Source organism: Heloderma suspectum, chromosome 8, assembly GCF_057233095.1.
Source record: "Heloderma suspectum isolate Gila_16-S chromosome 8, 16-S_ref, whole genome shotgun sequence".
Lineage (NCBI taxonomy): Eukaryota > Metazoa > Chordata > Lepidosauria > Squamata > Helodermatidae > Heloderma > Heloderma suspectum.
Window position 1 is genome coordinate 42028577 of NC_139465.1, and position 12831 is coordinate 42041407.

The 12831-nt window shown below is 47.4% G+C and overlaps 1 protein-coding gene across 11 annotated transcripts in view; it reads left to right on the forward strand.

Moving 5' to 3' along the window:
* The window catches only part of CPNE2 (copine 2), a 183317-nt gene that overhangs the window by 169724 nt on the left and 762 nt on the right, over window positions 1-12831 (forward strand). For all 11 annotated transcript variants that reach the window (XM_084812134.1, XM_084812130.1, XM_084812131.1 and 8 more), the window contains 2 exons: window positions 3482-3615; window positions 11821-12057. In XM_084812134.1, coding sequence (XP_084668260.1) covers window positions 3482-3615; window positions 11821-12057 — 371 coding nt within the window. The remainder of the gene's footprint in view (window positions 1-3481; window positions 3616-11820; window positions 12058-12831) is intronic.

Below are 12831 nucleotides of genomic sequence, written 5' to 3' on the forward strand. Positions count from 1 at the left end.
CAGCAGCAAAAAGGCTGATTTCCCCTTCTTTGGCTGCCGTGCTGCTGAATTTCGGTGACAACCCCAACTTTTTTCCCTTTACACAAGGGAAAACCAGCCCTTTTTGGCTATTGTGCCACCAGATTTCTGCAGCAAATTTGGCAACAGTGCTGGGGGGCAGCACTTAAAAGGCATGAGGGGGTGGCATGGAGCCCACAGCCCACATTTCACCCATCCCTGGATTAGAACAAAAGCAGTGGGCGCTGGTGGTTCTGATGTCAGTGGGGCGGTGAATCGGCTCCAGGTTTCAGTCAGAACCAGTCAGAACTAGCTCCTTTAGAATTCTGACTGGTTCTGACTGAAACCTGGAGCAAATTCACTGCCCCAGTGACCGAAAGTCTATCTAGACTAGTATACTGTTTCCAGCAACGGCCAGCTAAATGCCTCTAGGAGGCCCACATGGAGGGCGTGAAGCAGATGGTTCGTCCCCTCTTGTTTGTTCTCAGCAACTGTTTCTCAGTGGTATACTGCTTCTGCACATGGGAGCTCCATTCAACTACTATCGTTAGTCATTACTGATCAGGCCTGGCCTCTATGAATCACCTGTATCCTCCGTGAAATGAGAGTTATGATAACTAAACAAGCAGCCTACGCCTCGGAGGCATGAAGCAGTCTGGGAGAGCTTGTAGGTGTTTGTATGCGTTGGTTGAGTGATAGGTTGGAGAATCAACTGACTTAACAAGGTGAGAAGTATAGATAACAGGAATTTAAAAAACAGGAACCCCTACACACTTCTGGATAGAGCAAAGCAGGAGCCCCCCCCGCAAAGCCCAAACAGCTTTTCAAGAAGCTTTTCAAAGGTTATGTCTTTTAGAATAATTTAGCCCCCAGAGATAAGAATGAAGCTGTTTGGGGTTGTATATTTCATTAGTTATATTTAAGGCTCCCCCCCCCCAATTAAACAAGTCTTAGGCAATTAATTGTATGAGTTTTAGGCTGCAATCCTATTCACAAGATGGTGTTGAACCTCTTTCAGCCTGAGGCCCACATTCAATTTTGGAAGCTCTAGGAGGCTGCATTCCAGTGGTGAGTGGGGCCAGATACCCCAAATGCCAGCAAATTTTAGCTTAAAGCTCTTACTGTCAGTAAGCCTAGGGAGAAGCATTTCAACTTTTTAGAAAGGCGTGTGTATGTGTGTGTGCAAAAGCCAGGAAACCACCAAATGATCAGAAGTGGGGAGGGGGGCCAAGGGGGGGACCTTCTGGAGAGCCCTGGATGGCCAGATTAGAACCCAGGTGGGCCGAATTTGGCCCACAAACCTGAGGTTCAAACACCCCTGCTATATACATTTAGCTGAAACCAAGTCCCATTGAACTCAGTGGGACGTATTTCTGAGTTAAACATACATTGTAAGGCTGTATCCTATGTATGCTTACCTAGGCATAAGCCCACTGAACATAGTGGGACTTACCTTTGAGTAAGCATGCACAGGATCACACTGTTAATTGATTAAATTCACGTGGGAGTAAAACAGAAGAAGAAAAAGAATGCTTTGGTTTTTAGACACCAGCAGACACCTTCTTAGAAAAGGCATCCTCTCTCCAATGTGAGAGCGAAAGGGGAAGTTTAAAATCTTAATCATGGTGATTTCCCAAACTACTGACAAATATTTAAAACCTTAACACTAAGACCATACAAAAGTATCAAAAAATAAAACAAGAAGTTATAGTTTGGAAACATTAGAACATCAAATCATATTAAAAGTTGAACTAGAAAGCAGCATGCTCTATTTCCTTCTTGAAATAGGCTTGTAACCAAGTTACCTGTAGTGTTAGAGGGGCCTAGAGATCCCTAATGCTCTGCTTAGGCTCATTATTAGTGCAATGCCCTTGCTAGTGGGCCTCTGAGCATGTGAGATGAGTCAAAGGCCGACAGTGCAGCCTCAGGCGCATTCCATACTAACAAGTGGAGTGTCTTATCAAGATGTGCCTGGGAAGTGAAGCGATGTTTATGCCAAGCTGCAGGTGTCTGTGCTGGGCTGACCAAGCACTGTTATGCCTATGCTGAGAACAAATGCTAATTAATGCTTGCTGTTGTCATGCTGCCCCACTGCTGACATGTATGGTATAAAACCCATTTTGCCCCATGGCTCTGGGTTCAGAGAAGCTGTCTGATTCAACCATTCGGTATGCCTGTGTGCTGACTGTACTCAATAAAGTATCTCCTTGTAAGTAAACCTGGATCTGATTTATCACTATCTTGGCACCTCTAAATTAAGAGTTCGAGGCCTACTGCAGGGGCAATAGAAGAACCCATGGTGTGTTGTTGGGTTGTTCAGGGTGGTTAACAAGCCACCCTGCAGAAACAGGGTGACTTGGAACAGCTCCAATGTGACTAATGTAATGGAGTCATCAGTTGAAGCCCCAGATGTGTTTTATCTCTTCCCAGCCCAGGTAGGTATTTAAATAAACCAAGACAACAGATATTACATATCTTGTTCTCCCCTGCAATGCACAGAGCTCCATTTTGGGGGCTCTCCCCCTCATTTTAGTCCTCTGTATTTATACAGTTGTCATCTGTATGATTTCTGCTGCTGGCATTTTTCCTTGCAATATCCAATCTGGCATCTCTCTGTGGGCCAAACTAGACATGAACAGGATCTCGTGTGTTTTAATAAAATAAAAGCAGTCACAAGAGACTAGTTTGGATTGGGACTGTGGTGCTGGTAGAGGATGGTTTAATCCTCTCCCCGCACCCCCACCCACAGTGCTGTTTCTCAATTTTTAAAATATATACTATTTATTAAAGGAACAAAAAATGACATCTCAGTTAGACTCTGAGATAGATAGATATAGATATAGATACACACACACACACATACATGCAACAGAATAAAAACGTAATAAATACATAAAAATATAGGGCCGTCAGTGCCAGTGATTCTTTTCAGAGCAACATCAACAACATATAACCTAGTCTGTTGCTGAAGGGGGTTTTAATTGGTTGCGTGCTGTTTATTTCTTATATTGTTGTGTTTTCAATTTATTTTTACATTATGTTTTAATTTAAAGTTTTGTTTTTAATGTTTTAATGTTGTAAAGCCGCTGTGAGTCCCAGTATTGGGGAAAAGGTGGGATATTATTATTATTAATAATAATAATAATATCTTTATTTTATCGTTAGCTGACTTCAGAGCCTTTTTTGGTGGAATGGCAGGATGTAAATAAATGAAATATATAAATAATATCACTGCCCTGAGAACCTTACAGTCTTAACTTTCAACAGCAGAGAGGACAACAGCAGGAAGGGAGGAATTGGAGAGACAAGGCTAGGAAGGGATATATAAATCAAATGCAGCCATTTTAGGGGTGGAATTTTGGGAACACAATGCTAGCAAACCAAAACAGGTTCACCTTGGGAACAAAAAATAGGGCTGTGCTGGATTTGTGTGCTGCCGGGAGCCTGCAATGCTTACCATGCATTCTCTTCTGCTGCCCTGAAGGTGTAGATGGTATTGTCCAAGCCTACTCCACCTGCCTGCCTCACATACGCTTCTACGGACCAACCAACTTCTCCCCCATCATTAATCACGTGGCTCGGTTTGCAGCCCAGGCCACCCAGCAGGAATCTGCAGCCGTAAGTTCCAGCACGTTCCTCTTGTTTTTCTTTCTCATTTGACCTGAGATTTCAGTCCAAAAGCTCATTAGGTTTAGGGTTGGCCGTCACTGGGAAATCCGCTTCTTTTTTGGCTTGATGGAGTTCCGCAGTGTGTATGATTTGATGTGTGTTTGCACGCTGAACTGCAGACTGTTCCCCAGCGTCTGGGAACTTTTTTGCACATTTTTGGGGAATTTGTGCAAATTTCTCAGCAATTTATGCAAATGTCTGTGCAATTTGCAGAAATTGTGGCCGAAATTAGCACAAGTTGCTCAGAAATTTGCACAAATTGCAAATCCTGGATAATTCCATGAACTAGCCCGACTCACTGCAGATCGAGTTGAGCGCTACAGCGGGAACCAAAACAAAGTCCGGGGGGCTGACCCTAAGAAAACCTGTCTAACTGCACTCCCCAGATGGATTTCTCTGACATCCCTAATTAGGCTTGACATCTTTTAGTCCACTGGAGGGCAGAGGTTGCTGGAAGGAGAGATGGGACAAGATCGAGTGCATTAGTGTTTACTTTATGTTTCCCCGGATCATGAGCTCTCTTTGAACCAACCTCCAATATGATACCATTATGTATTTTTATATCCTTCTTGTTAACCACTTCAGGATTTATTCAGATGAAGTGATATATAAATATTGCAAATAAATAAATAGGAAAATTGCCTTAGTGGAGCAGGTGAGGCAGCAGCCCCGCCCCTGCCACTAATCCCCTGCTCAGGATTGCTGTCCTTCTTTGCTGCTCTTATTTTTGTTTTTTAATGCAGCGAGTGTGCAATGTTTAGTTTGGCCCTGGGTGAAACCTCTTCCGCCAATGACATGGGAGACAGAAACCCTTTTGTAACTATACCAGCATACAAAACAAGAAGACATCCCTCCTACTTCTCTATCTCTGCCTTGAACCCAGCGAGGCTCGGATAACCCGGTCCCAAGCCATTCGGGACTTCAAAGGTGATCACCGGCACTTTAAATTGGGCCTGGGCACACCAGTGCGGCTAGTGCAGAATTGGTGATACGTGCTCTGACCACCTAGCCCCTGCAAGCAACAGTCGTTAAAGGCAGCCCTGCATAGAACACAATACAGTAGTCTAGCCTGGGTGTCACCAGACTAGATTTGTAGTGCCTTTGGTTCTTTCTGCCTTGTCACCGAATCAGTCATTCTGGTAGCTTACCTAAGACCAGACGTCCCCTTGGCATGAGAAGTCTTCATTGTGTGTTTTGGGATGTGCTCGTGCTTTCACCATAGCAACGCAAATTACGAAGGAGCTGATAAACCCTTAAAGAGATGAGAGCACAGAGCGTTTGCAAGAAGCGAAGCCAGAGAGATGGTATGCCGCTCACGGACTGGACCACTGGCACTGTGGGCAGGATCCAAGGCGACACCACCGCCGGTGTGAACTGTGTTGTGCTCGCTAAGCGGCCTCTAGCGCGATGCCCATGATGTTTCCCTGGAAAGCCTGTTACACCAGCAAACACTATTGATGTTGCGCCGGGGGGCACTTCTGCTAGTGCAGTGTAATTTACATTAGCGGTAGCGTTGCACTGGATAATGCCCACTGCTCCCAAGGGCGATGCCCTTTCTTGAAGAGGCCACATTGCCGCAGAGTAAATACAAAACGGAGCCCTTTCCAACCCCACCGCAAGGTGTCTTCAGTCACTGCAATTGCCATCTGTTTCCTGTATTTTTCCCGTTTCAGGTGGGTTGTGTCTTATTACCGCCACATTTGAAGCAGGGATGAGTGGTGCCCCCACCCCCCAATCCCTGAATTCCACTTTAACTAGGAGGATTTCTAATATGTAATTCCCTAAGTGGAGTATGCACAGTTTGCCACAGCTTATAGTTCTTTCAGTTCATTGAAATCTTCCCCCCTCTATATTACTGATGCACATGTGTGCATTAACAAAACACTGCAGCAGTAGCAGCAACAATATAGGCTTGATAGTCTGGATGTTTACATCAGGTTTCTTTTTGTGGGGATGTTCTTTACTGATGCACACTTACACTCATACACATTGGAAAAACACCATTGTTTTGCAGTGTCTTACCTGTGCGCATACATGTACATTGACATGTGCACACGCACATCCCAGTGTAATCATGTGTATGATCCTATCGAGTTTGTTCTTTGCCACTGTCATTAATGTGTACATCGCTGTGGTGGTGGGGTGGGGACAAGACACAAATAAAATGAAGGGACTGGACACTGCGGTAAACCGCGTCTGCTCTGTGCTCCGTTCAGAAATAAAACAAACAGAAGAATGGAGAATTCCTAGTGCACCAGTTCCACTTCAGATTTGAACACTCGGCCCTTCCTTCATTTAGTTGCTTTATAGATTTTGTCTTTCTCCAGTTGCATGAGTTGCAGCCACATCTGCTTTGCTCATAGCCACTCGCCAGTGGAATTCTCCCCCCGCCCATTTTTAACACTCACACACACAGAGGTGCTCCCATCTCCTGTGTGTGATGTACAGAGGAAAAGGAAGCAAGAACTCCAGTGGCATGCCCAGTTCCTGTGGCTGCCATCCACTTGTCTGACCATGTTCACTGGGACATGGGTTCCACAGTGTTGCCATAACAACGTGCATCGGATGAGGAGCCCTCCTGTGTTCCTGGTGGATTCTGCTAGGTCATGGCAGGTCCCTGCATTCAGATTTCTTGGAGGAGTCTCTGGGTAAGGGAGGAGGTGTAAAGAGTAAATATTAGGTTATAACTAGGAGGGGCAGGCTAGGGAGATAAGGAGTTCAGGGGCTCAGCATTAACTGCAAAGGCCCTCAGAAGAGGTCTAGTAAAGAAGGGATTATTTGTGGTTTTTCAGCATTTCTCTCCTCCTGTGGATAGTTCAAGGTAGAAGAGAGACCAATGTAATGCTCACTCTGATTTTGGGGCCTTGCAGGAGGCAGGTTGAAGGAAAGAAAGATCGGGGAGGGGAACAATACTAGCAACTCCTGGGATTTTACAATTCTATAGATGGGTGGTAGTTAGGTTTCCCATCAGTTGCCACTCAGCTAGAGAAATGCAGCTGCACACTCAGAATTTAGCCCAGAAGGGATCTAGGAAGAAGCTCTTAGGGCCATAACTCAGTGGCAGAGCCCCTGCTTTGCATGCCAAAGGTCCCCAGTTCGATCCCCGGCATCTCCAGGTAGGCCTAGGAAAGAATCTTGCCTGAAACCCTAGAGAGCTGTTGCCAGTCAGTGTCGACAATACTGGGCTTGATGGACCCAGGGTCTGACTCAGTACTAGGCAGCTTCCGATGTTCCTCCTTGTGGGTTGGAGTGGTTGCCTTGCATTGTGAGAGCTGTGGAGTATTCACACACTTCCAACTTTCCCATAGTCTTTACCCTGGTGCAGGAAATGTTCCAAGACAAGGCAGTGACCTGGGCTTGTTTAAACATGAGAAGAATCAAAGCTTTGTGTTTGTTTATTTATACCTTTTTAGACTTTTATACTGCTCAGTAGCTAAGTTCTCTGGGCAGTGGACAGGTGAATTAAAAACATGCAATGCCAAAGCACAATAAAACAATGATAATAAAATAGCACAGGGTAAAACAAGTAGCAAGGGGTAAGAACAATGCAGTGCATAATTAAATGAGGAGCAAAACTCAAATAGTGAAAAGCACTGAAAGCACTGAATATTTGGGAGAACCAAAAGCTCTTCGCCTGGTACCCAAAGGAGCATAACGTAGGCGCCAGGCAGGCCTCTCTGAGGAGGGCATTTGACAGATGGGGGGCCACCATTGAAAAGGCCATGTATCTTGTGGCCACCCGCCTTGCTTCATTTAGCAGGGGCACCTGGTAGAAGGCCTCGGATGACGACCATATGATATGATCATATCAGCCAGTCCCAATTAACAGTCTAGCTGCCCACCGAAATTCCCAGACCATTTTCAAAGGCAGCCGCATATATAACACATAGCAATAATCCAAACAGGATATTGCCAGAGTGTGAATAGCTCTCACAAGGCTACCTCTGTCCAGGTAGGGTTGTAGTGGCTGTATCAGCTGAAGCTGAGAAGAGGCACTCTGAGCCAGCGAGGTCACCTGTGCTTCTAGCCTCCCTGATGGATCCAAGAGCACCCCCGAGCTACAAATCCGATCCTTCAGGGGGAGTGCCAGAACAGCTTTAACTGGACAAACTACCCACAAACAGTGTCTCCATCTTGTCTGGACTGAGTCTCAGTGTATCCATTTCCTTGAATCAGCTGATGGTTCTTTAGGCACAAATGGGCTTTGCCCCCCATATTTCCTCCAGCCTGCCTGCTCCAAGTCCTAGAAAGAGACTGAGCTCCACTGTCCATTGAACCATCAGTCTCCATCCTGTCTTGACCCATCTATGGGGGAGAGAAATGCTGAAATCCCGAGTCTCGGAGAATTCCTGGCCGAAATCCCAGCCACTCTAAGACTCTTTCCAAGCCAATTTACAGTTAACTCTGTGCTGGGAGCGGGCGTCAAAATCCCATACGGCACAAAGAATTCAATCCTGCAGCTTGTAAAATGTAAACAAATTATCCAACACTTGCTTATTTTTCCTCCTTTATTCCCTTGTTGCTGGTCACAGGATTAAAGTGCTATGCAGTGCTGTGTTGAAACATCCCCACTGAAACGCTTTCCAAGTCTCCCCTCTGACTCCATGCTTTGCTCACGTACTTTGAAGCTTATCTCCACAACCACAAGGCCTAGAAACGTCTGTGTGCATTTAAATGACAGCTGCTGCTGACTTCTGTGTCCAGTACCCAGTTCTCCAACTTGCACATATTGTGGAATGCACACAGCTTGGCTCTCTGTGAGTGTGCTGTTGTTGGGATAAATTGAACAGCTGCCCTTGAGGGACTCTTACTGCTTAACGCCCGCCCGCCCACCCGCCCTGCTTGCAAGTGGCCAGAGTGACCTTGGAGGGAGGGGAACCGGAAGGAACACAGGCATATTTCAGTGAACTGTGCAAATAAATGAAAGCCATTAACTTTCCATGCGAGCCAAAAGGGACTTTCAAAGACGCAACTTAAATCTTCTCGGAGGAATTAAATGTAATTACTAATTTATTTGAGCCTGTGCATTTTAACCCATACACTAGATGAGCGGTGTTTTGGCACATTGTTATACCCCTGGATGCTTTATTAGGAAGGATGCAGGAAGAACCAGGTATGTAGGCACTTCGATCTGAACAAGGACCCCGTAGCTTTGTTTATTAATGTGCTGATTTTAAAATGTCTTGGCTGCCTTTCGACTGAAGCTTCCATGGCAGCTAATAAAAAAATTAAAGCAGTGCGCAAAGGGCCTCTTGAAATTCTCCACCTTATTTGTGGGCAGAGGAATTCGGGAGACAGTTTCACCAGTTTTTTCCAGGAGGAGGAGAATGTCTCAACAGTTTCTCCCAGGTAGGGCTCCCCGTTGGCAGGGCTTGTAGCTCAGCTTCTTCCTTTTTTGGTAAGGGCTGTGTGGGTTTTCGTGTTGCAACAGCATCAGCTGTCTTGGCAGGCCGGCCCCCGGGTTGCATCCACCACAGTGCCAGTGGGGGCAGTGTTGTGTCCAGCTCCAGGGATGAGGTGGGGCTGGTGCTCTGCCAAAATCTGACCTCCAATTTCCTGAATTTTTCTCCCCCCGTTAAAGAGGCTTCCATTGCTCTGCCTCACTCAGGATGTTTTATAATGTACTTTTGTGGTGTTTTTGAGCTTACCTAATCACTGCAAGGTGGCTGAGGGTGCTGTGTGTTTTTCTTTCTGTTACACATCTCTCCATTGCTGTACAGCCTCCCAGGCTGCCTGCACTTCCTGATCTGAAAAAGCCCTGTGGGAATAACCACCTCATGTTGCCTTCTGCTGGGCTTTAGTTGAAGTGTAGGAAGGAGGCTCCAGGCTGCCAGAGAGATGATTGTACAATGAAAGGCAGGACCCTTGTGTGGCCACCTCCTAAGGGAAGCAAGCCCAAGAAACCCAACCCACGGGAATTTCTCCAAAATTTCTTCACCATTGAATTTCTTTTCGAAAGCAATTTCTCTTCTATCAAATTGAATGAGAATAGTTGAAAGAAATGTGGGAGAAGTTTTCGGCACAGCACTAAAAAATAAAAATAAAAATGTGAAGCAAATGAACATCAGATACGACAATAATAACAGAAGAAACATGAAAAGCTGCTACAAAATAAGAAATTATAGAAATAAAGCTGTTAAAGAGCTGGGAGAATAAAATACCCACTTGCTGGCGCCAGATGAATGTCCTTGGAGAGAACGTTCTGCAAATGGGGCATCACCACTGAAAAGGCCCTGCTTCTAGCTGCTGCCCACCTTGCTTCTGCAGCTGATGGCAGCTCAGAGCAGGGATTTGGATACAGAGATTGATGAACAGGCAGTTTCATATAGGGACGTCGTGGGAGTCCAGGTGGGGCTCAAAGTTCAGCAATGTCTTGCCAGCTTGGCCCCCCGGATGCCAGTCTGCGGATTCCTGCACATGCCTGACTCGGCATATGCTGAGTTGGGCAAGCACGGGGATCCCCCCTTGTCCGCAAGCCACCATTTTGCATTAAAATGGCGGCCCAGCTATTTACGTAAATCATCATTTGCGTAAAATGGCAGCTGTAAATAGTACCATTTACTCAAAATTACAGGCGTAAATGGTCCAATTATGCAAAATGGCGGCTCGTGGGATGGGGAGACACTGTGCGCCGCTCACCAAGCGGACCCGCGGACTGTCTGGTGGCTCTCCCAGCATCCTGAACAGAGTGGGTAAGTGGCAGGGATCTGGGGAGTGGCATGCGGGGTGGTTTGTCCATCCCTAGTTTCACACAGATATAGGTGGCTTACTTATTTAGATATTTAGACCAATTAAAATGGAATAAATAAAACTCCATCTGTGTCCCGGCCTATCTGCTTGAACCCAGGAGCCGCAAGCCTCTTAGGTATTCATAGAATCATAGAATAGTAGGGTTGGAAGGGGCCTACAAGGCCATCAAGTCCAACCCCCTGCTCAATGCAGGAATCCAAGTCAGAGCATCCCTGACGGGTGGCTGTCCAGCCTCGTCTTGAATGCCTCCAGTGGGGGAGAGCCCACCACCTCCCTAGGTAATTGGTTCCATTGTTCTTTTGGCTCAATTCTCTGTAGCCCACAACCCTTAAATTGGGGTGGATCCTGTCTGTGTCCCCTCCACCTAACACCCACCCACTACCACAGAATGGCTCAGGTTACATATAAACCTGATTTGCCAGGTCTCCTCCTTCCCATCCCAGGCTTAGCACTGATGCACGGTGAAAATTGACTAGGGTCACTACCATTCTTCATCGCCAGGGTCTCTTCAGGAACCCAAAGCCATGTGATAACTAGAAGCCCAACATGAGAGGATGTATCAGGGGATCCATTATATCACGCTATCACATCTGAGACCATGTGGACTCATCTGCTTAGGCTGCTTGCCCCCAGTTGTGCAACTGACCACTGCCTTGATAGACCCCTCACGCCCTGGCCCATCTCAAGGGTGCAACAGACTCTCATGTTTCTACTAGAGTAGACACTGGCAGAAGAAAAAGGGGTGGGCTGAGAAGCAGCAGGGCCCACTGGAGTCAGTTTGGTGCTGGAGGAAGAACCAACCAAATGGCACCAACCCCATCCATTGCCCTTAACTGCCTGCGCAAGCCTCCCTGGATTGAATAGGAGCTGTGCAAAAGCACGGCCTTGTGATTCTTTGGCTCAGTGGGTCTTGCCCAGGAACACGTGCTGCTGAATTGGGCCCCCTGGGTCAGGCGTGTCTCCCATGCCGCCACCCTTAACATTGCCCCCCAAGCTGCCGCCTGAGGCAGCTGTGCCAGCATGCCTCAGAGCAGGGCTGCCACCACCAGCATGAGCAGGACCGCTCCACACAGGAAGCTGCCGTGTACCGAATCAGATCCTTGGTCCATCTAGCCCAGTAGGGCAGCACCAGCTGACAGGCAGCACCGGCTCTCCACCGGCTCTCCCACTGACAGGCAGCACCGGCTCTCCAGGATTTCAGCAGGAATTTCTCCTAGCCTTTCTAGAGATGCCAGGGATCGAACCGGGGACCTTCCGCATGCAGAGCAGGGGCTCCACTACGGAGCCACGGCTCATCCGCCTTCTTAGTCGCCATCTCAAAGGCACACAGCGCCCGCTCCCTCTGGCACGCAAATACAAATGCACCTGGGTCTCAGTGTTTGCTCCTTCGCTCTCCCTCTTCAGCAATACTTCATCCTCTTGATCATCACCGATGGCGTCATCAGCGACATGGACGAGACGAGGCATGCCGTCGTACAGGCCTCCAGGCTGCCCATGTCCATCATCATTGTGGGGGTAGGGAACGCGGACTTCGCAGCCATGGAGTTTCTGGATGGGGACAGCCGCGTGCTCAGGTCGTACACCGGCGAGGAGGCCGTGCGCGACATCGTCCAGTTTGTGCCATTCCGCGAATTCCGCAGCGTAAGTGCATAAGGCTTCCTTGGCCGTCTCGAAGGGCGGGGTGGGGGCAGAGATTGGACCTGGAAAAAGTATCCTCCCTAGGGTGGAAATGCAGCAGCATTCAGGTGGTGCCCTCCTTGGTTTTCTTTCTACAAAGCATTTATTCGTTACAAAGATTTCTATTTTGGGGTAGGGGGTAGGTTATTTCTCAGCCTCAGTAGTAATATCTCCCAGGGATGTCTTGTGTGTGAACTGGCCCCCTGCTAGTTGCAGATGGCAACTAGCCATCAAAGACACACATCAATCAGATGAAACAGCCAGATTTCTCTTGATGGAATTAAAAAAGGGCCACTTCCTGAGTGACGTGATGCAGCAATCCTATTCACCAGGGGAACAACTGTGTGGGGTTCCCAAATGGCCTTCTGGCTGGACATGTCAGAAACTGGACCCTGGATTGAATGGGCCTTTGCTCTGGTCTAGCAAGGCTCTTCTTCTGGGTTTAAACTACCTTTGAGATAAAATAAAATCTTTCTTGGTGCCACCTATGAACATACGAAGTTGCTTTCTGTGGAGTCAAACCATCAGTCCGTGTTAGCTCTATACTCTGATAGGCTGCCACTTCGGCAGAGATCCCTTTCCCGTCACCACTGAATGGTGCTCTTTTGACTGGAGGTGCCAGGGATTGAATCTGGTACATCCTCTGCCACAGCACTGTGATCCCTCCCCAAGGAAGGGGCCACTGCTTAGTGGTGGCTCCTCCCAGAATCCCACACTCAGGGCTCAAAGGCAGTTGGC